Source organism: Protopterus annectens, chromosome 5.part0 (assembly GCF_019279795.1).
Source record: "Protopterus annectens isolate FY-2018-M chromosome 5.part0, PAN1.0, whole genome shotgun sequence".
Lineage (NCBI taxonomy): Eukaryota > Metazoa > Chordata > Ceratodontiformes > Protopteridae > Protopterus > Protopterus annectens.
In genome coordinates, this window is record NC_056735.1 from 322716846 (window position 1) to 322743573 (window position 26728).

At 43.9% G+C, this 26728-nt stretch overlaps 1 protein-coding gene across 1 annotated transcript in view; it reads left to right on the forward strand.

Moving 5' to 3' along the window:
• The window catches only part of POLA1 (DNA polymerase alpha 1, catalytic subunit), a 3104727-nt gene that overhangs the window by 159060 nt on the left and 2918939 nt on the right, over positions 1-26728 (forward strand). The window contains exon 5 of the mRNA XM_044072304.1: positions 21570-21688. Coding sequence (XP_043928239.1) covers positions 21570-21688 — 119 coding nt within the window. The remainder of the gene's footprint in view (positions 1-21569; positions 21689-26728) is intronic.

The window sequence follows — 26728 nt, forward strand, 5'->3', positions numbered from 1 at the left end:
GATGAAGGTTGTCCGCTCAGACACTTCCTCCTCGGCGCCGAAGCCCTCTTCGGCACCGACGGAAATTGGTTTGGACACTCCTTCGGCACCGATAATTATCGAGTCGATTCGGAGCCGGTCCCCTAGTCCCTTGGAGCCGTTGGAGAGGCCTACTCGGACCCGTTCGGTCTCTTCCAGGTCATCAAGGATGTCAGATTCGGACATAGACAGGGTACTCCAAAGGCTTTTCCAGTCCCCAGTCTTTCAGAAATTTGTTTCGGCTCCGACCCAATTGGCTTCGGAGCCGATAGCTCATTCCATTGCCATTCCTCCTCCGACCGCTTCGGCTCTGTCGGAGCAGGTGCTGGTGGAGCCAGTGGAGATCCTAGAGTCGGCTCCGACCCTTACTCCAACCCCAGCCTTCGGGTCGGAGTTTAGCACACGGACTTCTTCGGCCGGGCCCGGGGTGACGTTTCGGGACCAATGCAGTCTGTTCCAAGCCACCCTCTCGGTGCCTCGGCCGTGGGACTTCCGTCTGCTATCATGGCTCCGGAGACTGGACCCTCCCAGGATTCTGGGGGTCCAGCCTTCAGAGCTATGAGGAGTGCCTTGGCCAAATCTTCTTTGGCCATCTCTACGGTTTTACCGGCACCTTCCCTGGGCATGGAGACTGGGTCTTTGGCAGTTCCCCTGTCTCTAGGCAGCGGAGCCCCGGGGCCTGAGGTTACCCCCACTGGGGGTTCCCCTCCTCCTGAGGGTCTTCGGAGTTGTCTTCGGAGGAGCCCCAAGGAAGAGATTGTGCAAGAGGAAGCACGTGACTCCCCGATGAGTCTCTTACATCGGACACTGATCTTGATGATGCGGAGGGGTCCCCAAAGTCGTCCTCGGATGATGTCTCATTTGCAGACATTCTAGAGATCCTCAAGCAACGAGGCGGCTGGAATTCCAAACCCCCCTCCGCTGATGAGTCGGTGTTCCTCAAGGCCTTCCGGGGTCAGCCCTCCGCCTCCTGGGTGTCTCCGCCTCGACGAGCTCCTGGATTTGGTTTGTCGGAGGGCGTGGGAACATCCAGATACTGTGGAACCAGTGCCTTCTCGCCCTAACAAATTTTTGTCTGCCCCACCCGAGAAGGAGTTCTTAACGAAAGGCGTGGCTGTAGATGCCATGGTGGTGGCATCTGCTACCCAGCAGGACGTGGCAGAGGCTTCAACGTCCGTCCATCCTCCTAATAAGGAGTCTAGGAGCATGGACCGGTACGGGAAGCGCACCCTGAGTTCAGCGGCCTTTACTCTGAGGTCCCTGAATTATTTGGCACATTTCACCAGACTACAGATGGATCTGGTCAAGGAGCTCTGACTCCCTCTCAGGTAACCTACCTGAGCAGCTAGCCCAGTCGGTTAGCTCTCAGTTGGCTACCCTTACCTCGATTTCTAACTCGTCCATGAGGCTCATTTCATATGCGGCAAGGGGCGGCAGAGCGGCAGGCACAGGTGTGGCTCTACGAAGACAAGCCTGGCTCCGTTTGTGTCATTTTGCGGAGGCCTTCAAGTCTTCCTTTGCCGACGCTCCCTTTGATGGGTCCTCTTTGTTTGGACCCAAGGTAAAAGACACTCTTACCCGCTGTGAGCAGGAGAGAAAGACTTTATCTGCCGTAGGAGCACGATTTTCCACTCCCTTCGGCCTTATCCCAAGGCTAAAGAGGAGGGAAGATGTGGTTCATAAATCACAGAAATTCTTTCCTCAACAGCAGGAAGATTCCCCTTCCAGAGGCAGAGGAGGGGGAAATTTTTCTGGGAGACGCCGTCCCAGAGGCGGCAGAGGCCCCCGCAACACTGGAGACCGCGAGTCCTTTCGTGGCTCTTCAGCCTCCCACACTCCATGAGGGATTGCCCGGCTGTGCTGCTCCGGAGCCAGTCGGGTGCCGTTTTTCCAAGCACCTAAAAGCCTGGGAGTCTATTACTCAGGACAGCTGGGTGCTTCGGATTATTGCCGGAGGTTACACCATTCCCTTCACACGTCCACGTCCACCCCCACCGTCCAAAAAAATCCCGGACCCACCACCCAGTCAAAGGGAAATTGCAGCCGTAGAAGCTTCAAAGCTGCTAGAAAAAGGAGTCATCCAACCGGTCCCCACAGACTAGATCGGATCTGGAAATTACTCCAGGTTCTTTTTAGTGCCAAAAAAGACAGGGGACCTGAGACCCATTTTGGATATCAGCAAACTAAACCAGTCCGTCATGAAGTCCAAATTCCGAATGGTCACTTTACAATCCATTCTCCCATTGTTGGAGAAAGATGTTTGGATGTGCTCCATAGATCTCAAGGACGCCTATTATCACATACCGATACATCAGGCGTCCAGGAGGTATCTGCGCTTCAGCCTGGGAGACAGTCATTTCCAATTTTGTGCACTGCCCTTTGGTCTCACCACAGCCCCCAGGGTGTTCACCAAGTGTTTGGCAGTAGTGACTGCTCACCTGAGGAGTCTCGGATTCCAAGTGTTTCCCTATCTGGACGACTGGCTCCTGACTGCCACCACCAGGCATCTACTACTAGAGAACCTACAAGCCACCATCTCCTGGGTGCTTCCCTGGGAATTACATTCAACTGGTCAAAGTCTGTCTTGCTGCCTTCTCAGCGCATAAGATTCATAGGAGCAGAGATAGACTCAAAATTAATGCGAATCTTCCTTCCTACCGAAAGGATACAAACATTACAAGATCAAGTCCGAGCCCTGCTTCTAAGATCCAAAGCCCCAGCCAGGATGGTCCTGCAACTTTTAGGTTCAATGTCTGCCACGGTTCTCCTAGTTCCTCTGGCAAGGTTGCACATGAGGATTCTCCAGTGGCTATTATCGACACAATGGTCTTTTCAGGATCTCCCCCTCAATCATCACATACTGATTACAGAAACGTGCAAACGGGACCTCCGCTGGTGGCTTCTGCCATCCAATCTGAATCAGGGAAGACCCTTTGTTATACCCCCTCCCGTGGCCACCTTGACAACGGATGCCTCCCAGACGGGGTGGGGGGGGCATTGTCTGGGCAGGTCAGTTCAAGGTTCTTGGCTTCCAAACGAAACATTTCTCCATATCAATGTGTTGGAAATGAGGGCTGTACTTCTGTCCCTACAAGCCCTCCACAAGTTTCTCCCTCAAGGCATTATCGCCATCCACACAGACAACATGTCGGTGGTCTGGTATCTAAACAAACAGGGAGGGACCAGATCTTATCCCCTCTGCAGAGAGGCCATGAGGGTGTGGGAATGGGCAGTGGCTACCAAGCGCTTCCTGGTAGCGACCCACATTCCAGGAAAATCCAATGTATTAGCAGACAGACTGAGCAGGACTATTCTCTCTCCTCACGAGTGGTCTCTGAACAAACAGTAGCAGCTCAGATTTTCAAAGGTGGGGACTCCGTGCTGCGACCTGTTTGCAACACCACGAAACACGAAGTGCAAAAGGTTCTTTTCCTTGACCCCGCGTCAAGGGGAGACCGCTACGGATGCTCTAGTCCAACCTTGGCCAACAGGACTGCTTTATGCTTTCCCTCCGATTCCACTCCTCCCCAAAGTCATCCAGAAAGCTTCCCAATTGGGGTCCACAATGATTCTAATTGCCCCGTACTGGCCTCGTCAGGTATGGTTCCCCTACCTACAGAAATATACCCTGGACGGTCCTTGGTTCTTGGATCTAATTCCGGACCTTCTGGTTCATCAGTCGGGACAACAGCACCAGTCCCTTCACACTTTGAAATTAACAGCTTGGCTCCTCCTCTTTCGACATTAGTCAGAAATCACACCTTGGACCCGGAAGTTATTCACATTTTATCTTCAGCCCACAAACCCACCACTAAGAAATTGTATCACAGTAAGTGGAAGAGGTTTGCTATCTGGGCTCAACTCAGAGGCTTAGACCCTATTACTGCCCCGATACCAGAGGTCTTGAAATTTTTAACATCCTTGTTTAATCAAGGATCTTCAGTCTCTACTATTAAAGTCCAACTAGCAGCTATCTCCAAATTTCACGATTCCATAGACCCACCATTGATGAGCAGCAGATTATGTAAAACTTTCATGAAAGGTGCTGTGTTTTTAAGACCCCCAGTTTTCCATCCTGCGCCTCCGTGGGATCTTGATTTGGTACTTCGTGCCTTAACATCTTCCCCCTTTGAACCGGCTGCTACATGTGATTTGAAATATCTGTCTTGGAAAACTGCCTTCTTAATTGCAATTACCTCTGCAAGAAGAGTTTCAGAACTTCAAGCCCTGTCTATCAAACCACCGTACTTGATTTTTCACAAGGGTAGAGTATCACTTAGGCCTAATCCATCTTTTGTCCCAAAAGTTTGTTCCAATCTCTGTCTCCAACAGTCTTTAGAGCTACCAGTTTTCTTTCCAAAATTTTCAAACAAAGCGGAATACACCTTCCATACATTGGATGTTCACAGGCAATTGCGCTTCTATCTAGATAGGACTCAACAAATTGAAAAACAGATCAATTGTTTGTGTCCTTTTCAGATAATAAACTGGGTAAAACCATCACTAAAGCTACTATTGCCAAATGGATCAGAGATTGCATAACTCAGGCTTATTCCTCTTCAAATAAACAACTTACAACTTCTGTCAAAGCTCACTCTACTAGAGCTATGGCTACCTCTATTGCATTCCATTCCAAGCTCGCTATTTCTGAGATTTGTGCTGCGGCTACTTGGTCCAACCTGCACACTTTCATTTCCCACTATAAATTGGATGTGGCATCTAAAGGCGAGCATCATTTGGTTCCACGGTACTCAGGAGTGTTTTCCAGTGAGCCACCCAGGATTTAGGTGCTAGGACGCTGTCCCATCAGTCAGAATGTAGGCGAGATAGGATCACATAACATCTTTTAGTTATGTACTCACCATAACTTCAGATGTTTGGGATCCATCTTGCCTACATTCCTAATACCCACCCTCCTTCCCCCTGCCTTGGAGATCAGAAGAGATTGAACGGTTTGAGTTCTACTGTTTTATCTTGTATCATCTGTCAATGTTATATAAGCAGTGCATGCGTGTGTGCATGTATGCGGACAAACTAGATCTGGGGGACTGGTAGTGGTGCATCCTGGGATATAGTAAGCTCAGCCAATAAGAGACTTCGTTCTTTGGCATAAGCGTGCCGAGTCGGAGCCGAGGATCGGCTCCGAACCCGTCAGTCAGAATGTAGGCGAGATGGATCCCAAACATCTGAAGTTATGGTGAGTACATAACTAAAAGTTTCACATGCTGAAGTACCAGCAACTTATTATGGAACTCATTAAACAAAAAATGGTAATATTTCCAGATTGTGCAGAAAATAAAGATTTGCAAGAGCTTATGCATTCTGCAAACCAAGTTAGTAAGCATATTTTGCAGTGTGGTTTTGATGCCCTAGAAGCATCTTGCCGGGCTGCAGTCACTGACTTTTTACTGAGAAGACATGCTTGGCTGAAGGAGCAGACCTTGTCAGATTGTCAAATCCAAATTGGTAGGCGCTTCTTTAAATAAGGACATTTTGTTTGGCACCAAAGCAGAAGAAGTGCTTAAAAAGATGGAAGAAAAAGCTAAATCTATGCAAACTGTTAAAGAATTCTTACAAGTGCAACCACCTCGATTCAGTAGGCATTGCCCTTCAAAACACTGGTCCTTTCCAGCCCCCTCCAGGCCTTCCCAAACGAGACCCAGGGGAAACAGACCACCCAGACTACAGTCTCAGGGTATGCAGAGGTCTAAGCAATGGAGTGCTCCCACCCCTAAAACAGGGAGTGGTAAGCCACCTCCCTATGGAAAAAATTCACAATAACTTCTCAACTCTACTTCCCAGCCCTGCCCAATTGCTTGTGCCCCTAGGAGGAAAACATGCCCATCATGAAAAAAACTGGATGTCTATCACTCAGGACCGATGGGTCCTCAACATTGTATCCCAGAGGTACAAATTTTATTTCCATTCACTGCCAACCCTAAGTGAGTTTCCAGACCTTCCTCCAAACCAGTAGGCAGAGGCTCAAAACAAAGTTCTTTCCCTGCTCAACATAAGAGTTATTCAGCCAGTTGCAGTAGAATACAGAGGTCAGGGTTTCTACTCCAGACTCTTTCTGGTACCCAGGAAAGAGGGCTCTTGGCACCCAATCCTGGATCTTTCAATTCTCAACACCTTCCTGGTGGTCCCAAAATTCAAGATGCTTACTCTGCAACAGCTTCTCCTTATGCTAGCCAAGGATGCCTGGTTAGTCACCCTAGACTTAAGCTTCTCTGCACATCCCAATCAGGGAATCATGCAGGAAATATCTTCGTTTCAGGGCAGGATCTATGCATTATCAGTTCCCTGCACTTCCCCTTTGGCTTATCTACTGCGCCCAGGGTATTCACAAAATGCCTGGCTCCAGCCATTGCATACTGCAGGCAGAGAAATATCCAAATATACCCATACTTGGACGACTGCCTGATTCAGGCAGACGGCCCAGAATTGCTGCTTCAGCACCTGGCATTTGTAAAACGCCTTCTCACTTCATTGGGGTACACCATCAATGAAAAGGAATCACAACTGGTGCCCAGTCAAAAGATTGTATTCCCGGGAGCAAGCTTGGACACAACTTCCCAGATGGCATTTCTCACTTCAGAAAAACGGGTCTATCTGACAGACTACTTCAAGCAAATGGCCACCAGAACCCTGCTAACTGCAAGCCCTGGGGTTCATGGCCTCATGTATTCTCCTAATTCCATATGCAAGACTGCATATGAGGAAACTTTAATGGTACTTAAAAAGTCTTTGGTGCCAACATTCTCAGGATCTGGAAACAGTCATTCCTATCGTACCTTGTCTGAGGGCAGAGTTCCTTTGGTGGGCAGAAGCATGCAACCACAGCAAGGGACTGCATTTTACTCTGCCCCACACTGCCCAAACCCTGACCACAGATGCATCAGACTATGCATGGGGGCTCACATGGCTGGCAGATGTATTCAGGGCCACTGGAGCCCAAGCCAAATTATCCTGCACATCAACCAAAAGGAGGTGCTAGCTGTACAGAATGTTCAGACAGCTTTCAGATACCTAATCCTTCCAGGACAACTGCTGATAAAAACAGACAACACCACAGTTATGTGGTACATAAACAAGTGGGGGGAACCCATTCTTACCCACTCTGCAGGTTAGCCATCACTCTGTGGAGCACAGCTTTGGACAACCAAGTCCATCTACAAGCTAAATTCCTGCCAGGCAAACAAAATTCACTGGCAGACAACTTGAGGAAAAATCTCCTAGGTCCACACGAGTGGAAATTGGAGCTCAGCACCTTCAGCCTTCTGATCCAGAGGTGGATCTCTTTGCCTCACCCCACAACCACCAGTTAAGCAAATTCTGCACCAGGAACCCTCACAGCAGGGCCTGGAAGGTGGATGTGCCCTATCCTTTCAATGGGAAAACTCCTCAATCTATGCGTTTCCCCCTCTGCCCCTTCTGTCAAGAGTACTACTCGAGATAAGACAGGCCAAGGACAATTCTGATTGTCCCGGACTGACCACATCAGCACTGGTACCCACTTCTGCACAACGTGACAATGGTGCCACCCTGGCACCTACACCAGACCCCTACCCTGCTGTCACAGCAGGAGGGACAGATTTTGCATCCCCAATTGCAAACCCTAAATCTTGCAGCCTGGCTTATTCCTTGAATACTCCACCAGCAGCCCTAAGCAAACAGGTGCTGGACATCATTCTTGAAGCCAGAAGACCTCTTACTAGGAAATCTTATGTGGAAAAGATATTGTTCTTGGATTCAGTCTAAAGGAACGGACACATCAGTGTGCTTTCCTTACCTCTAATCCTGGATTACCTAACGGAGCTGCTCCTCAGAGGCCTATCCTTCTCCACCATTAAGATTCATGCCTCTGCCATTTCGGCTCATTACTATACTGAGCCTCCTCTATTTTCTCACCCCCTCATCAAACAGTTCCTGAGAGGGGCCAACAACTTAAGGCTTCCAAGGAGAGCACCCACCCCTGCTTGGGACCTTAACTTTGTACTGGAAAAGGTCACAGCTTCCCACTTTTGAACCTGTTGCTTCAGCAGTGTTAAAATTCCTCTCTTGGAAAACAGTCTTGCTTCTAGCCATCACTTCAGCTAGAATAGTGTCTGAGCTACAGGCACTGATGGCTTTGGAACCCTTTATTATTTTCCATGCTGACAGGGTTTCCCTCAGGACTAACCCATCCTTTTTGCTTAAGGTGGTGTCCAGTGTGGCCCTAAACCAATCCATCCATTTGCCAACCTTCTTCCCTAACCCTCAGAATAAAGGGGAAATTATCCTGCACTCTTTGGATGTGCACAGATAGCTCAGGTTCTACCTTGACAGGACTAAGCCTTTAAAAAAATCTGACCAGCTGCTAGTCAGCTTTGCAACAGGGGCAGAGGGTAAGGCTATTTATAAACAAACCATCTGCAAATGGATAGCACACTGCATTAATTTATGCTACAAGCACCATGGAAAACCAACCCCTCAGGGGGTCAGAACACATTCCACTGGGGCTACTTCTACTTCTACAGCATTTCTCAGGGGAGTCCCTACCAGGAACATTCTGGAAGCTGCAACCTGGAGTTCTGTCCACACCTTCACCAAGCATTACCACTTGCCTATCTTTTCCAAATCCAGGGCAAGATTTGCTACAGCAGTCTTGCAGGGCCTACTAGCCAGCCCTAACTCTTCTTGACTGCCTCCAGCTTTCCTTAGCTTTGGGAATCAACCCAAGTGTGATGACTGAAACAGTGAAACACGAAGAACATAGTACAGTTGTGTACACTTACCATAAATGTAGATGTTAGTGTATTCACTGTTGCAGTCCTGGTTTCCCTCCCTCCAGCCCCCTGGTTTTCTCCATCTTTCTATCTCTTCTCTTTATGGCTATTCCTAATGGTATTGGTATTTTATTTTTACTGGTGGTGGTTTTCACACCATATACTAGCTCCCTATTTGGGGGCTGCTGACATTTGGGGCAAGAGAAACTGATGTAATGGCATCAGCTGCCTGTTTTATACCCCTGACGACCTGACGTCGTGGAAGAAGCAACAGCATCCGACGCAGAAATACTAAGACTCTGGTTTTCATCCAACTGAGGGCTACCTGCAGGCAGATAATCCAAGTGTGATGACTGCAACAGTGAAAATCCTCTAACATCTACATTTATGGTAAGTGTACACAACTGTACTTTATTTCGGAATGTTCCTGGTACCAAGGAATGAGGGTCTTTGGAGACCTGTCCTGGATCTCTACTTTCTCAGCTTCTTCCTCCACGTACCCAGTTTCAAAATGATCATCTTGCCTCTAATCCCTTCTCAAGCAGTCATGGTAGCTCTAGATCTCACCTACCTGCCTCTCACCTACTTGCACATCCCCATTCACCGGGATTACAGGAAGTTCCTCAGATTTTCAGTAGGCTCCTGTCATTTTCAGTTCTCTGAATTGCCTTTTGATTTATCCACTGCCCCAAGACTGTTTACAAAGTGTCTAGCCCCCTTCATTACTCACTGCAGGACCCAGGGTATACAAATATATTCATATCTAGACAAACTTACTCATCCTGCATCAAGACCACCATCACCTACACCTTCATCTATAGCAGTTGTCAAATGCCCTCTCTCTTCTGGGATTCATGATAAACGTAGACAAATCTCACTTGACCCCCTCACAGGACAGATGGCCTACCTCACGCCAGAGAAATGAATTCATTTGACAGCCTACTTCAAACAAGTGTACACAAAAACCCTGCTATCTACAAGACAAATACTGCAAGTCTTTGGGTTCATGGCCTCCTGCATTTTTCTAATTTCATATACAAGACTGCATATGAGGAAACTACAGTGGTATCTAAAAAGCCTATGGTGTCAACATTCTCAGGATATAGAAGCAATGATTCCTATCATACCTTGCCTATGCCTGGAGTTCATTTGGTAGGCGGAGGCCTGCCACCAAAACAAGGGACTACCTTTCACACCACCCCCTACCACCCAAACCCTAACAACAGACTCATCAGGCTCACCTGGCAGGGAAGTGCTTTCAGGGCAAATGGAACCCAAGTCAAATGCACCTGCATATCAATCAAAAAGAAATATTAGCTGTACAGAATGCTCTGACAGCCTTCAAGGACCACATTCTTCCAGGACAACTAATGGTAAAGACGGACAATACCACTGTTATGTGGTACATAAGCAGGGGGGGTACACATTCTTACCCCCTCTGCAGACTAGCCATGGCATTGTGGAACACAGCCTTGAGCTACCAAGTGCACCTACAAGCTCAATTCCTGGCAGGAAAATTAAATACACTGGCAGACTGACTAAGCAGAAACCTCATGGACCCACACGAGTGGAAATTGGAACCAAGGATTTTCAACATGTTGACAAGCAAATGGGGGAGGCCAAATATAGACCTGTTTGCCTCTCCCCAGAGCTACCAATTGGACAAATTTTGCACAAGGACTCCCCACAAACGAGCCTGGAAAGTGGATGCTCTGTCCTTCAGCTGGAAAAACCTATCAGTCTATGCCTTCCCCCCCCCCCCTGCCTCTGCTCTCCAAAGTACTACTAAAAATCAAACAGGAAAAACCAAGGATGATTTTGATTGCTCCAGACTGGCCACGCCAACACTGGTACCCCTCCTGCACAGTGTCACGGTTATCTCCATGGCACCTGCCTCAGACTCCTTCCCTGTTGTCATAACAGGAGAACCAGATTCTGCACCCTCAGCTTCTAACACTGAACCTTGCAGCCTGGCTAATTACATCTCTCCTTTACCATCCCTCAGTAAGCCTGTGATGGATATCATTTTAGAGGCAAGAAGGCCTAGCACTAGAAAATCCTATGCTGAAAAGTGGATAAGATTCTGTGCCTGGAACCATTCTCGAGGGATAAGTACAGCAGCGCCCATTTTACCTCATATTTTACAAAACTTAAATGCTTCACAAGGGCCTGTCTTTTTTCCTCCATTAAAATCCATGCCTCAGCCATTTCAGCTCATAACACAGAACCCCCCCCCCCTTCTCTCATCCACTGCTCAAGCAGTTCCTCAGAGGGGCCAAAAATTTGAGACCACCCAGGAGAGCTCCAACCCCAGCCTGGGACCTTAACTTTGCTTTGGAGACCCTCACTCTACCTCCTTTCGGTCCAGCTGCTACTGCAGACTTAAAATTTATTTCTTGGAAAACAGCTTTCCTTTTAGCAATCACTTCATCTAGAAGGATATCTGAATTACAGGCCCTTATGGCAGTGGAGTCTTTCATCATCTTTCATGCAGACAGGGTGTCCCTCAGAACCAATCCATCCTTCATGCCCAAGGTGGTATTCAGTGTGGCTCTTAATCAGTCCATTCATTTGCCAACTTTCTTTCCCAATCTACAGAACAAAGGGGAATGGATACTGCATTCCTTAGATGTGCGCAGACAACTCAGATTCTAATTGGACAGGACTAAACCTCAAAGGAAATCTGAACAACTGCCGGTAGCATTTGCTGGAGGGGCAGATCAGAAGGCTATTTCAAAGGAAACCATTTCTAAATGGGTAGGCCATTGCATTCATTTCTGCTACAAGCACCATGGAAAACCTATCCCCCAGGGGATCAGACCTCACTCCACCAGGGCTGCATCTACCTCTACAGCCTTTCTCAGAGGCGTGCCTACCAGCGACATCCTAGAAGCTGCTACCTGGAGTTCTGTGCATACTTTCACCAAGCATTATGATTTGCCAATTTTCTCTAAATCCAGAGCTGGCTTTGCCACTGCAGTCTTACAGTGCCTTATAGCTGGTCCTAATGCTATCTAAATTCCTCTTCCTAACCATAGCTTTGGAAATCTACCCAAATGACTGCAACAGTGAAGCACGAAGAACCTAGTACAGTTGTGTACACTTACCATAAATGTAGATGTTCGCGTGTATTCACTGTTGTAGTCCTGGTTACCCTCCCTCCAACCCTCTAACTTCTTTTGGCTATACCTTTACTTTCCTTTACTATGCTTAAAAGCCTTTTTGGTGTATTTGCTTTTTTGTTGGAGGTATATCATCGTACTTTTATTTTTAATTGCTCTCCATTAGGGGGGGTACCTGACTTCTGGGGCAAGAAAAACTGATGTAATGGCATCTGCTGCATGCTTTATACCCCTGACGTCATGGAAGAAGGGACAACAACCGACGCAGGACCCAAGACTTTGTTAATCAGGCCGACTGAGGGCTACCTGCAAGCAGATAACTCAAATGTAATGACTGCAATAGTGAATACACTCGAACATCTACATTTATAGTAAGTGTACACAGCTGTACTTTCCATCCTGTCCAAGCCCTGGAGCTGGCAGCTCGAAGCTGGCGTCAGCCTTTGCACTGAGCCAAGTGGAATTTATGGGTTTGTCTGGAGAGGTTGCCTCTGTTCCCATCAGATGAAATTTGGGCTCTTTGGCTTTTGAGTGTACTCTCCTGATCAGATGAGAGGACTTATTGATGTTCCACCCATCCCATGAAGAATGCCATTGGATCCTTCTCATTCAGTGCACTTGGGATAGACCGTCTGTCAAATCACAAGGCAGTTAATTTAGGGGACTCTTAAGTTCTCTCAGGAGTATCCCACTAGGGAGGTCCCTTGAAAGCATACATGTAAGAGGAGGCACGTAGACTCCCCTAGGAGTCTGTCACAGATGACGCTGATCCCCGATGATAGGGAGAGATCCCCAGATATCTCCCTTAAGGATGTCTCCATCAGCGTGATTCTTGAACTTTTAAGATTGGGGGGGGGGGGTCCACCTATTCCCCACTCCCAAGAGGAGTTGGTGTACCTCAAGGCCTTTGAGTCTGTTTCATCCAAATCTTTGGTGGTTCTCCCTGCTGGTGAGATGCTAGATTTGGTCTCTCAAGTGGGTTAGGAAGGCACTAGTGTAGCTGAGCCCATTCCTGGTAAGCCAGATAAGTAATTATTCTCTCCAAAAGATTGCTAACAGAGCAAGGATCCAGCCATTGATTCCATAGTAGTGGCCGCTGCCACCAAAAAAAGAGCTTGTGGAAAAAAGCTGTTCTGTTTATCCCCTAACAGGGAGCCCAGACTACCAGACAGCTTCAGCTGCCTTCGCTGTGAGGGTTCTGACACATCACAAGATTTCACTAAAGAAATTTCCAAATCCCTGTCCAGGTCTGTATCTGCATAGAAGAAAACCATGGGTTCTTGGTTATCCACATTACAGTCCCTTTCCAATGTCTTGATTGTTTTAATTTTTAACATGATTGAGAGCACTTTGAGAGACACAGGTACTGACATTACGGTAAGGAGACATGCCTGGGATACACTTTTTTGACTTCTCAGAACATTACAAGACATCCTTCATTAATACCTCGTTTGATAGCTCAACACTTTCACTTTAGGCAAAAAAAAAAAAAAAAAAGAGATGGACCAGAATTGAACAAGATACGAAGTCCTTGTCTGCTGTTGGAATACAATTCTCTACCCCCAGAGGTCTTTTCTAGGAACCAGAAAGGGGGCAAGAAACTATTTTTTAAATACCAAGGGTTCTCTCCTGACACTTCTGGAGATGGACTTCCATGAGGCGAGGGGGGTTCTAATAATGGGTGCTGCCACCGAGGCAGGGGTGGTCTGCACAACTATGGCGTCATAGGTTCTTTCACAAAGAAGCCTCATCAGTGGGAGTTGTCTGACTGCTGTTCTCTGGAGGCAGTCTGGAGCAGTCATCCCTGCACCCCAAAGCCAATTTCTATTATAAATGACAAATGTGCGCAGAAGATAATAACCAGAGGCTATTAATCACCTTTTTATTTCATCCTCCAAACTCAGTTACTAAATGCTCCACCCTTTCAAAGACCAACGGCACTGCTAAAGAAGTGAGTCATCTAAGAGGGTCACACCAGACCAGCTAGGATCCAGAACTTTCTTTTTGGTGCCAAAAGACTGGGGACCTCAGGCCAGTTTTGACCTTTGTCATCCCAACTAACATGTCAAGCAGTCAACATTCTGGATGGTCATAGTTCAGTCCGTTGTACTGTTAGTGAATGTATGTACTCCATAGACCTACAGGGTGCATACTACCCCATCAAGATGGACAGACTATCCAGAAGGTTTCTCTGCTTCCATCTGGAAGCCAGTCACTTCCAGGTAAGAGCATTGCTTTTTGGTCTCCCCACAGCCTCCAAGTCTTCAATAAATGCATGGCAGTGGTTGCAATTTACCTCAGACTGCAAGGGTTCCAGGTGTTCCCATATTTGGACAAGTTTCACTTCTGACCCTCCCAGGAATCTACTCATCTAAACAAGAGACTCATTGCTCCAGCTTTGTCTAGAATTAGGCATCACAGTGAACCTTGACAAGTCCAAATTCTGTCCTGTATAAATGACAGAATTCATAGGAGCACAGTTGGGCATATTTTCTCGGATAGCAAAACTTCCTCATAGCAGGTTACCCGCTCTTCACAGCCATGCTTAAGTCATTCTTTCCTCCCAGAAACCAATGGTGAGAATGGTTTAGTGTGCTGGTTGCATCCATCACTTTGGTTTGTTTTGCTAGGTACCATATGATGGTACTTCAGTGGACCCTAGTAGCGCAGTGGTCCATCAGGTGTCAACCAATGTCTTTCCACATGTGTGGTAAAAATTTGCAGGAGTCTCATTGGTTTGAATTCCCTTTGGCACTGCAAGTTCTCCAGTTTGTTTTTCCTCCTACATAAAGCCATGGTGACCTTGGATACTCCCTGTTGGGGGGGGCAGAACAAGGGAAAAACAGTCCAAGGCAAGTGGCCCTCAGGCCAGCTTCCATATTTTCCATATCAACATTCTAGAGATGAGGGCAGTTCTAGCGTTTGTATGCCTTTTTGGACTCCCTCCCTCAGGGACTGATATCTATGTAGACCAATAACATGTTGGTAGTGTCATATTTCTTCTAGAAAGTTTTATAAAAGCATATGGAAAAGGTTCTCTACCTGAGTTTTTCAGAAGAATTTAGACCTTTTTTCCTGTGGCCCTTCCAGTGGTCCTTTATTTTTCTAGCTTCTCTTTTTTCAAAATGGTGCCATCTGTTCTACTATTAAAGTCCAGTTGACTGCCATCTCAAACTTTTACATTGAAAAGAAGCAATCCCCAATTGCTTCTTTCAGGTTATCTAAAGCCTTTTTGAAGGTTACTTTTCTTCTAAGACCTCCTCTTTAAGATCCTATTCCTCCTTAGGAAGTTACTATTTTACTTCAAGCCCTGACTAAACCTCCGTTCAAACCTGCAATTAAGGTGGGTCTTTGGTTTTTATGTTGAAAACATTTTTGGTGGCAGTTACTTCTAGAAGAGTATCAGCTTTTTCTTGTAAACATTTGTGCATTATTTTTCATAAGGACCAGTTTTCCTTAAAAAAACAAATCTTTCCTTCGTACCACAGGTAGCTACCGTGACTTTAAATCGAGCATTAATCTTCCAGTTTTCTTTAATTTTTCCAATAAAGGAGAATATCTGCATTTGTTGAATGTTCATAGACTGCTACAGTATTACATCCACCTTACAAAAGTCTGTTCAACTTTGTATCCTTCTCAGTAGCTCAGCTGGTCACGGAGCTTCTAAAATTACTTTTTTAAAATTTATCAATGTAGTTGTCTGCTTGCATTACCCATGTATATGAAGAAAAAGATTTGACCTTACCTAAACCTGTCAAAGCCCCCTCTACTAGATCTGTGGCAACCTCAACTGTCTTCTCTTTAGAGAATCTATTCATGACATTTGTGCAGCAGCTATTTGGTCCAGTGTTCATACCTTCATATCCCATTAAAATTGGGTTTGATCTGTAGAAGCAGGGCAGCTTTTGATTCAGCTGCCCTCTGGAGTATCCTTCCATGAGACCACCATGGAGGTTATATTAGCTGTGGGCTGTCTCCTATCTGTTGAGAAATGGATGGAAGAAGACCACATTAGATATGAAAGTTATTTACTTAACAGTAGATCTGTGTTGTCTGCGTCCATTGTTCAACTCCCTTCTCAACTGTTCCCCTGCCTTATGGAATTCATTATTCCTTTATCCTAATATGACCGAATTAAGTTATTCCAAAGGCCCTTCAAGAGTACCTTTTAGCTCCATATCAGCTTATGAACTCTCATATAACCTTTTGTTTATCTTTTTGTAATCATTATGGAGTTGTCTGCTTCTTTGGACAAACTTTATCTGAGATAATGTTGGTCCTTGCAAGGGGTTATGGTTAAGGGAAGGAATCTGAGCTTGGGATCCAAAGTCTAGAGTGGCCAAAGACAAGTCAGAGGTCTGATCTGAAGACCTATCCATTGAACGGGAGCAAACAGTGCCGATCTGTCATTATGTTAAGAACATAACTTTCATTTTGTATTGTGCCCTGGCCCCTTCCTCTGGTCTCCCCTTTTTCTATTCACTTTTAGAAGTAGAGCTGCATCTGGAATGTTGACAGGTAAACTCACCTTCTGTTCTACAGTACATTAGATTATCAGTAGAGGGAAGGAACCTGAGCTTTGGATCTGGGAGCCTGAAAAGGTGCCAAAGTCTGAGCCTGTATAACCATGACTTGAGACTGATTGACGAAGATTTAGTCTTATGGGTAAGTACTTCATTTTTATTTCTGACCAATACTGCCCATTTTCCTTTGCCTTTGAATGAGGGTCTAGTAATGCCTGTATTATCCGTTTGGACAGTTAAGTGCTAGATTTTCCAGCCTGTTTTAATATGTTAGAAATATCCTTTGCTCAGAAGTATAACCTTTTCATTATGCTGCCCATGTTCTCTGACTGTGTTTCCAGTTCTGGATGAATTAACTGATTTGGGGCTGCTTTTGTCATGCATGACATTCATTTTTAAATTCATGACCACCAATATTACAACTGGCGAAATGTTATGTTCGCAGTGCTAGAACCTAACTTTTTTTATATTTGCTGAGAAGCAGTTGAACTGTGTTTAAAACATTAGAGAAGCTAATCTACGGTTTCATAGGTTCATGGGTACGTACGAGGTTAGCTGCCCTTGCGAGCCATTTCAGGCCTAGCCGTTTTCACTTTCTCTGCTTGAAATAACCTCTCCCATTTGGCTATAGACTGGTTGATGATAATTATGTATTACCACTAATGAGAAGAGCTGGGATCATACCTTAGATCATTTGCGTGGACCCGTGCATGGGAATAAAGCATTTAGGAACTGCCGTTGTCCATTAGTAGTACAGGGGGCAGTCCTGGGGTAAATTTTCTGTTTCTCATCCATAGATACAAGTTGTGCTTGAATATGAACAGGGATGAACTTTAATGGATGGGGATTTGTGTTTTATGCTTTATCTGTACAGTCTCATTTAAGTGGGTTCTAACGTTTCATTTTCTTAGTGTTGCTGAATACAGTTTTAGTACCATGTAAATTGCTGCGTAGAGCCTCATTATAGTGCACCACAAAAAAGAAAGCACAAAAGTAATATTTTTGCCCCTGCTGCCTGTTTTGATTTATCTGTTCCTGTCTCAAAAACAATTAACTCATTTGTTCTCTTCATGGAAGTTGTATTTGGCTGTGAGTAGATCTCACTTAAGCCACCTTCAGAATTTGAGATTTATGTTTTGTACTGTAGCCCTGTGCACAGCTGGTAAAGGTGCCTTGCCTGCAGGTGGATGTGCACTGGATTCTCCCTCCCCATTTCCGTACATTCCCAGCAAGCAACCCCAGCCTTTGCCTTAAAACACAAGTCGGTATTTCTCTTCAGTCTCCACTAAGAATGATCATAGTCCCTTGTGTGCCCACAGATCATGTGCACCTCCCCCTTTCTGAGATAAACAATTTGGCCCCACCAATTCTTTAATCCCAACCTAGCTCCTGCAGCTCCAGGGCTGCTAATCTAAGCCTGGTGATGCTCCCCATTGGTAAGTAGGATATACTCGAGATGGTAACCTGGACTGTACTTGATGCTGATTTTCATAGGCTGCCCTCTGCAGGAATAGTATTTGCTCTGAGATAGTCTTTTCCAATTTTTTTTTTCATTAGAACTGAAATAGTTTTAAGCTGGATAAAAATACTTTATGCTGGGTTTACACAGTTATGGCCATGTGAAAGAAATATTCTGAGTCAAATATTTAAGAGGTTTGGACATTACTATAAAACGTGTTTTCTTACCAGTCTGTCAGAATTGGTTCAAACCTTATATGCTTTCTTGCTGTTTGGCTATACAGTAAATTTGAAGTAGTCAAAAAAGCAGATACACATTGGATAATCAGTGTGGCTGCCTGAGACTTGTTAAATTTGAAATTTGGCCCATTTGTCCGAAAGTTTGGACAGCACTATGTTAAATGGTCTGGGATCTGGGTATGGACATACAGTAGCCTTACCATCAACCACTGTGTGGCTGCAGTGGTGAGGAAATCTTTGTATGTTTCAGAACTTAAGTAAGGGCATGACATCTAGGTCCAAAGAAGTCATTATCCCACTGTACTCTTCCATTATCAGACAGTTCATAGAGTACTTGACCAGGCATATGGAGCGACTAGAGTTACCTCAGGGTTTCCGTACTAAAATAATACAAGGTGTAACGAACCTGCCTCATGCAAAATGCCTTAATGCCCTTTTTCCTCTGTTCAGTCTCCTATAGATTGCTGAGGGTTGATCTGTGCATGGCTTACAAGGCATCCACTAACCCAACACTTAATCTCCTTCATATTCATAAGTTGGAGTACTAGAAAGGTAAGGTCTAGGGGACCTGAATTTTGTCTGTGACTTAAACAGAACATGCTGGAGAGACCGATGTGTCCCAGAGACTGTCCCTTCTATGGAACGGCTTCTCATGCATGTGAAGCTGACTTTGTCCAATGGATAAGGAATTGGAAATTTACACAGCACCATTGGAAATTTACACAGCACCTGGCACCCATGTCCCTTATGGACAGAGCTTATAAATGCCTGGGTGTCAATGTCCTATTCAGAAACAGCACATCATTATTTTGGGAAAACTTGGCTATGCTTAGAAAGACCTCCGGGTTGTTGGCATAGTAACAGTCTATGAATCAATAAAAATGCTTCCTTAGCTGCATCCCTGGAATATGAACTCTGTCCCCTGCTGCTGTTGTTCCTTCCGTGGGCTGAATCTTCCACAAATTTAACTCTTCTCTAAACCAAAAAATTTATTATAATAGAAAAGTTAAAAGCCTTTGTACAGTTGCTAATTTGAAAAAAAGACTTCACACTTGGTGGGGAAAAGGCTGTCTACTAGTAAGTTCGCTATTAAGTCAAATAAAATTGCAGTTATGCTGTTAACATTGCATAGAATGCAAAGTACCTGTACCACCTTATTATGGAGTCTTGAGGTACAATTCTGCAGTGCATTGACTACATTTTGTAAATTTTTACTAATTGTACTAGATCAGTCCCACTCACTTTCAGCACACACTGTGACACAAGTCAACAAAGTGCTGACTCGTCTAAAGGAGCATACAAAATATTGATCATTTTCACCACAGAAACAAGGTGTGTTGTAGTAGTCAAGATCTTGTCCTTAAGGCTTGACCTGTGGCCTCTCAGTTATCACCACAAACCACGTCTCTAGTTTTAGTTCAAACTACTGAATATATTACAGTTTTCTTACTTTAGAGAACATCATTGCATTAACCCTACATAAAAGTGGTTGCAGGGTCTGCCAGGCCCTCCGTTTTGTTAAGTAGTTGACTTTTCAGATTGCTTAATTCTAATAACTGCCTTTTACTAAATAACAGTAATTATTCTAGCAACCTTACACACGAAGATATGCTGAATCGACACCGTTACTTAAGACACCATAAAGATGGCTTGTTGGTGAAATGGCTTTCACTGAAGTAGTCTCAGTATGCTGATGTGTCCTACCTGCTGTAGCTCAAAGCACACATACTCAAGCAAACTGTGACTGTTTGAGGTACAGGCTAAATTACGTTAGACTGCTGCTTTATTACTGTGATTTAAATGGGCACATCTTAATCATATTGGCTACAAAGAAAAACAGCCCCTTCCTTGCAAACACAAATACTGCATATTGTATACATGTGTTTGATACTATGCATTCATTTTCATCTGTAATGTTTGTAACTTAACTATTTACTCAGTTAAAATCTTAATGCAAAGGACATAAGGTCACAGTCTAACTTGGAACAGTAAGTATGCATTTGGCATATTCAACAGTTTTTGATTAAAGAACACATACTGTAGTTAACTTAATTAGTGTTTGATGTGACTGGCCATTAAAATGAAATGTTTTCTGTACAAACTGCTGCAACCTCTCATAATTGCACTAGATGGCAGTTTACTGTACATATGCATGTTATCCTTGCACAGGAGTATTTGTACGTTTTGACTTAACCTTTCTGGTAAATATGAATTCTCATCTCATTGTTTGGCTTACAAAGTTCTCTGTTTAATTTAAGCAACTTACTTGTTTTTGAAATTTTTGTATTGTATTTTCACAAAAACAAAATGTAAAACTGAATACAAAATAATACAGACATTACAGCATGTATTACATAAATGAGTAAAGGTAACCCCACTTTCCAGAGAAAGAGCATTTAAACATTTACAAGAAATCTTGAAACTAATAATTTATACATAATTACAACATATCTAGGGGTTACAATAAAGCAGAGTTATGGCTTAACCTTGAATATTATGTTAGTATATGCAGGGTACCTTTAATTGCCAAAATGGTAGAAAGAGAAACAAAAAGAAAATAAAGAAACTTAAAAGCTTATAAAAACTAATCACATATTTATAGTATGTACAATGTTGGAAGCCATCCTTTTGTTGATATCCCAGAAGTGTATGTTAGATGTCAGTGGTGCAACTATTTATGATCCAAAACATAGTGGGTTTTTATTTTGTATCAGCCAGCTACTTGATAATTTTAGCAACTTATCTGCTAAAGGTGCATGTCTTATAATAAGCAGTTAATATACTTGGAACATTTGATTTTGTTAAACTGTTAGAGGCTGATGGTAGTAACCTTGGGTGTGTGACGTGTAATGTAGTAACTGTTTGTGTAGGTTTACTTTATTTCTTTAGAGTTTGCTTTGTTCCTCCTTGTGTGCACTTTTTATCTGTTTTTGTCTGTCTTTATGTCTAGTTGATGGCTGAAAAGGGTTTTCAGCCCTGTTAACAAACAAGATAAATAAGGGTATTTATTATAATGGCTCTAACTCTACCAGTGGGACTTGATCTTCATTGCAACAGAGGCCCTTCATGCTTCCCCAAGAAAGTGTCCACTTCCACACATCCACTACAAGGGGTAGCACTAGACAGTGGTTTGGTGAGAAGAATGCCTACTGCCAGGTTGTAATTTGCATCACTATCCCGCTGAAGGATTGTGGCATTTTGTGGCTTGCTCTACCTTGTCCACCCTCCTTGGACTGGAACATTCATCTTTTCCTGCCAGGTTTATCCGCTCAAGAGCATGTACTCGAAATCTGGTAACCAGGGCCATAGGTGAGGCTTTATTCGTCTGATCCACTGAAGTTGTCTGAGATAGCCATCTCCAGATCCATTAATAAAGATGTAAACTGTATAGTCTGTAGTTATTGCTATGCTTTAAAAATTGTACATTTTTTTCATTGTAGGAAAAAATGAAAAAGGTGCTGCAAACAAAGATAAGAAAACTGTTAAAAAATGCACTGTAACAAAACCCAACAGCATCAAATCTATGTTTATGGCCAGTGCTGTGAAAAACACTTCTGAAGTAAGTAGTATTCTTAAGCAGGTATGTATGTTATGTATGTATGTATGTATGTATGTATGTATATATATATATATATATATATATATAGTACATGTTTGTAAGAACAGAGTGATATTGTTTCAAGTTAATTTGCATAATAAGCCCCTATTTGAAGATCTTGGGTTCATAGGTGTTTACTAGGCTAATGACCAGAAGGGCTTTTATAAGCCTACCCATGCATCCCAAATCTCTCTATTTCTGTTACTTTGATAAATGTAAGGTGGGGCTTCGGAGATGAAAGATTTACAAGCAGAGCTTGGGAGGTAAACCATTTGCAGGTTGGCTGTGTCCATTAGAGACCTGGGTGCCAGACCAGGGATGAATTTTCTGTTCCCATCCAGTTGTTCAGGTTACACTTGAATTGGGTTAGGAAAGGACTCTGCTTCACATGGATGCACAGCCTGTTACAGAGAAAGGGTAGACTCTGGGATACATGCCTGTCTGTCCAAGTCCTAATTTATATCATGGGCAAGGTTTAAATCTTTAGAATGGGTAATTCTGGTGCTGCTTGTTTTGTGGATATGTGGGAGGTCCATCAGAGTGGGGTCTGACAATGCCTTGTATTCCAGGCTTAGATCTCTCCTCAAGAGCCTGTAGGAGACTGCATACAGAGATAGGGCCTTGAGGCAGTCTGCATAGGAGATGTTACTTATGCCCTGTATTCTTTTAGTGAGGAACGTCTGTGGACATTCCAGTTGTTGGATATGCTTGGTTAGGTACATGAAGGTGAATTGTACTCCATGATGGGTCTGATGAATGCCAAATACAGTGAAACAATGACTTTCTTAGACATAGATGCCGTACTTTTGTTTTATAAGTTGCACAACATAGATTGATTTCCTCACTACTGTAGACACATGATGGACAAAGGCTAGATTGCTATTTGTGTGTGTCCCAAAGTCCATGACTACTGGGTCAACTCTTAGGGGTTTGTTGTCAATATATAATAGTTACCCGGGGTGGATGACTTCTTGTAGGATAGTATTATGCATTTCTTGGCACTCAGTTTTGGTTCATGGCTCTGGCACCAGTTTTTTTTTTCCGTCAGCCCTTCCTGGAGAATATTTGTGTTGGTGGGCAGCTCAGTGACCGCTCCTAATTTGCAATCCTCTCTAAATTTGGTCAGGCAGAGGCCATTGTCATTGGCTTTGACTTCAGAGAAGTAAATACCAGAAGGGAGCAGCCCCTGGGCCAATCCCTGATTGACTTTGCTTGTGACTGGCCTGTTTGTAGAGGTGGACCCCCCCCCCCCCAATTCTAACTTCCTGGGTCCTGTCTGTGAGCCAGCTAGCTATCCACCAGATGACATGGGTTTTTACCTAATCTCTTAAATTTGCAACATTTTCCAAGTGGGGGATTGTGTCAAATGCCTTGGCCAGGTTAAGGTACACAGTGTGGGCCATTTTGCCCTCGTCCTTTGCTTTGGTGACCTTCTCAAAGAAATCCACCAGGTTGAGTAGGCATGACCTGCCCTTGATGCAACCAAATTAGGTTGGGTCCAGTTTCTGGAGATTTCCTATGTCATTATAGATGGTCCATGATAATTATTTCCATGGCTTTGCATACAAGACTGAGACTTGTGGGTCTGTAGTCTCCAGGGTCTGTAGATGGCCCACCTTTGTGCAGAGGGGATGACTGTTGCTGTTCTCTATACATGAAGCACAAGGCCTGTTTGGAGGCTACAGTTAATTATCTTTTCCAGGGCACTTGATAGATCATATTTCAGGCAATTTAGAAGGTATCCTGGGATATTGTTTGGGCCCATTGATGCAGTGTCTTGGCCTCAGAGAGAGCATTAAGGACCTGTTCCCTAGTGATACCAGGGGAGTTATATTTGATGGTGTTTCCTGAGGAAAGGTTGATGGGAAGAGAGGAGTAAAGTTGGAGCTGAATTTTGTCAGCCAGTAGGTTTGCTTTATCTTCTGGTTCAGTATAGGTGACTCTGTCTACAATGAGCTCTGCACACAATTGTGTTTTGCTTTTGAGGTTGTGGACAAGGCTGAAGAATGCCTTGTGGTTGTCTTTGGCCTGAGAGGCCAAATTTACCTCAAAATTGGCTTTGGTAGAGTTTGTTCTCCTAGTTGTTTGGTTTGAGAGTGCTTTTATCCTGCTGGTGCTGCATCTCCTAATTTTTTCCATGATTTTCTTCCCTCCGTTACAAAGTCTATTGTTGTGATTTCACAAGGGTGGTTTGTTCTTTGAGTTAGTTCTGTACTACTTCCTGGTGGGTAGAGCTGTCTCTGTGCAGCTATTAACATGCTTGTATAGGGTTTCTGTGAACAAGTCTGCATAGGCAGCAATGTTCTCAGGGTTTATGGGGCTTGACATTTTAGCAGGTTATAACTTGATAGTAGAAGGTTAGCCTTAGAGTAGTTCGTAATTATTCCAGGGCTAGCTAGGTTTCCAGGTTTCATTCATTCTTCCAAGAAGACCATTTTATGGTTTGACCTTACCAGAGAAGATATTACACTAGGAGGTGTGCAGCACTCTCCCACATCAGTGAGGACCAGATCCAGTATGGTTACACCCCTTGTGTATTGACAGTCTGGTCCATGGAGTTTGTGCTTAAAAAATCAAGGAATCTCTGGGTCTGTATGTTTGGTGTCCTACATGATTCCCTGTTAGTAGTGGGGTAATTAGTCACCCATGAATATGTTATTGGGTTGAGTGGCGAGCATTTCCAATAAGTTGAAATACATGGTATGTGTCCCAGAGGGGGACCTATAGCTTGCAAGGAAGTGGTATTGGATTTTTGCGTATGGAGATTTGAGAAGCATAAGTGCATCGTCCTTCATGTTCGACCAGCCTTTGAGGTATATTTATTTTTGATGTAAATCTAGACATCTCCACCTTTAGTCCCTGTTTATGTAGTAGCTGATCTAAATGTGTGGAAGATGTTACAACCTTGAACTGTTGGTCTGCGTTAAACCATGTCTGTGACTGCATAGGTGTCAGCATTCTTTAGAGTGAAGAGAGCTTCTAGGGAGTGGAGTTTCTGTTTAGACTTTTGGCATTGAGCAGTAACACCTCTAGATTTTCTTGGTTTTATCGGACGTAGTTTCAGTTTGGCATTGCATAAAAAAGGCACTATGGGGGAGGACCATGTTTTATCTAATATTCAAAAAGCCTAGAGGGAAGAGGTGCAGACCATCCCTAGCAAAGCAGTGTGGTCTGTTGCTCATCTCCTTCCATGCTGACAAATATTGCACCTCCTTGGAATGACAACCAAAACTAAGCCAATTATTAAAGTGTAAAAAGGAAAACCAGATAATGAGGCACCAAAGGTCTGTAGTAGTAAAAAAAAAAAAAAAAAAAAAAAAAAACAACGAAAGAAAGAAAAATCGACAGACCACCAGGCTAAAAACACACCGCTTTAATCCAAAGGATTAATGGTTAGCGCTTTCTGGTAGAGTCCCTTCTTCAGACAACCATACAGTAACACAGCAGTATTATTTAAATCAAGAACAGCCAGTAGTATCACTTGATTAATTAAACAAATGAAAACATTTTAAAAAATGATGTATACACCTTTTAAGGGCTGGCTTTAGAGGCACAACCCCATTAAGCTGTGGGCTTTTATCTGCTCCCAAGTTAATGATCCATGTTGTTTCACAATACTCAGTGTATCCAATTATATCCCCCCCTTTTATCAAACTAAATAAACTACAGCACCATAAAGTTAAAATAATGTCCAGGATGTGTAAAAACATGTTGGAATAAAGCACTGTGTATATCATTGTTACGTATAAAAGATAAATGCTTAAATATCCTATCCTTCAACCTACAGTTGGATTTACCCACATAGAAAGATTTACAGCACATGCACTGAGCAAAGGTATACCACATTCTGCACATCACAGGTGGCAAATAACCTAGGTGTATAAACTCTATTAGTTCTGGGATGAATGAACTTGTGTCCCAAATAATTGTTTTACAGGCCTTGCAGTGCTGACATGGAAAAGTGCCCATCTTCTTACAGGGTGCATTTCTATTCCTATCATACAGTATCTGCTTTCAAGTTCTTATTTCTCTTAAAAATTTAAATTGGGTGGTGTCCCCCACTATATCCCTCAAAGCATCATCTGACGATAAAATCCTCCCGTTACCCCTTATAATGTTGTATATCTGCTTAACATCCCTGCTGTATTTAATATATAAATTCACCTATTCCCCTTAGCACATTTTCTATTCTCTTTACCTTGATGTGAATACCAAGGGACAGCTCTGTTCTTCCTTGGTATGTTGAATCCCTTCCCTCACTTCCTCTATTTTATAACCCCTAGATATAAATCTAGAGGTGAACTCCACCATTTCCTTCTCCAGTTCAGATTCATCTGTATGTAATCTTGACATCCTAAGGGCCTGCCCTTTCACTATGATTTTAAATACAAACCCTGGATGCATGCTCTTGCTAAAACACCATTCCTCCAACAATTTTTACGAAAGACCTTAGTGCTAAGGCCTTGGCAGGAATCTCTCAAAATCTTAACGTCCAGAAAATATATTTCAGAATAGGAGCTTTGTAATAAAAACCTTAAACTAGTAGTGGACTCCAAATTAGTATCAAAGTCTCCCAAGGCATCTAAAGTGCCTTCCCATAACAGGAAGACATCATCCACAAATTGTGGATAAAAAAATAAGGGAATGCTCCCTATTACGCCTTACACCAAACTGTACCTCCTCCTCCCACTGAGCTAGGACCAGGTTGACATAAGAACTGGCACAGGGGGTGCCCATGGCTACCTCCCATGGTTGCCAATAATACTGTCCTTCAAAGTTAAATATGTTGTTGTCCAGCACTATTTCAAGTAGAGCTAAAATACAGGTGACAGTACCCCTATCAAACTGATGATGTGTTGCAAAAAATGTCTTTACAGTTTCCAACCCATACGTATTAGGTATGGTCATAAATAGATTATTTACATCCATGGTCACTAGCAGGACATTGTTGGATAAAACTTTACCATACACTGAATCATATAGGGGGTTCAGGAAATGTGC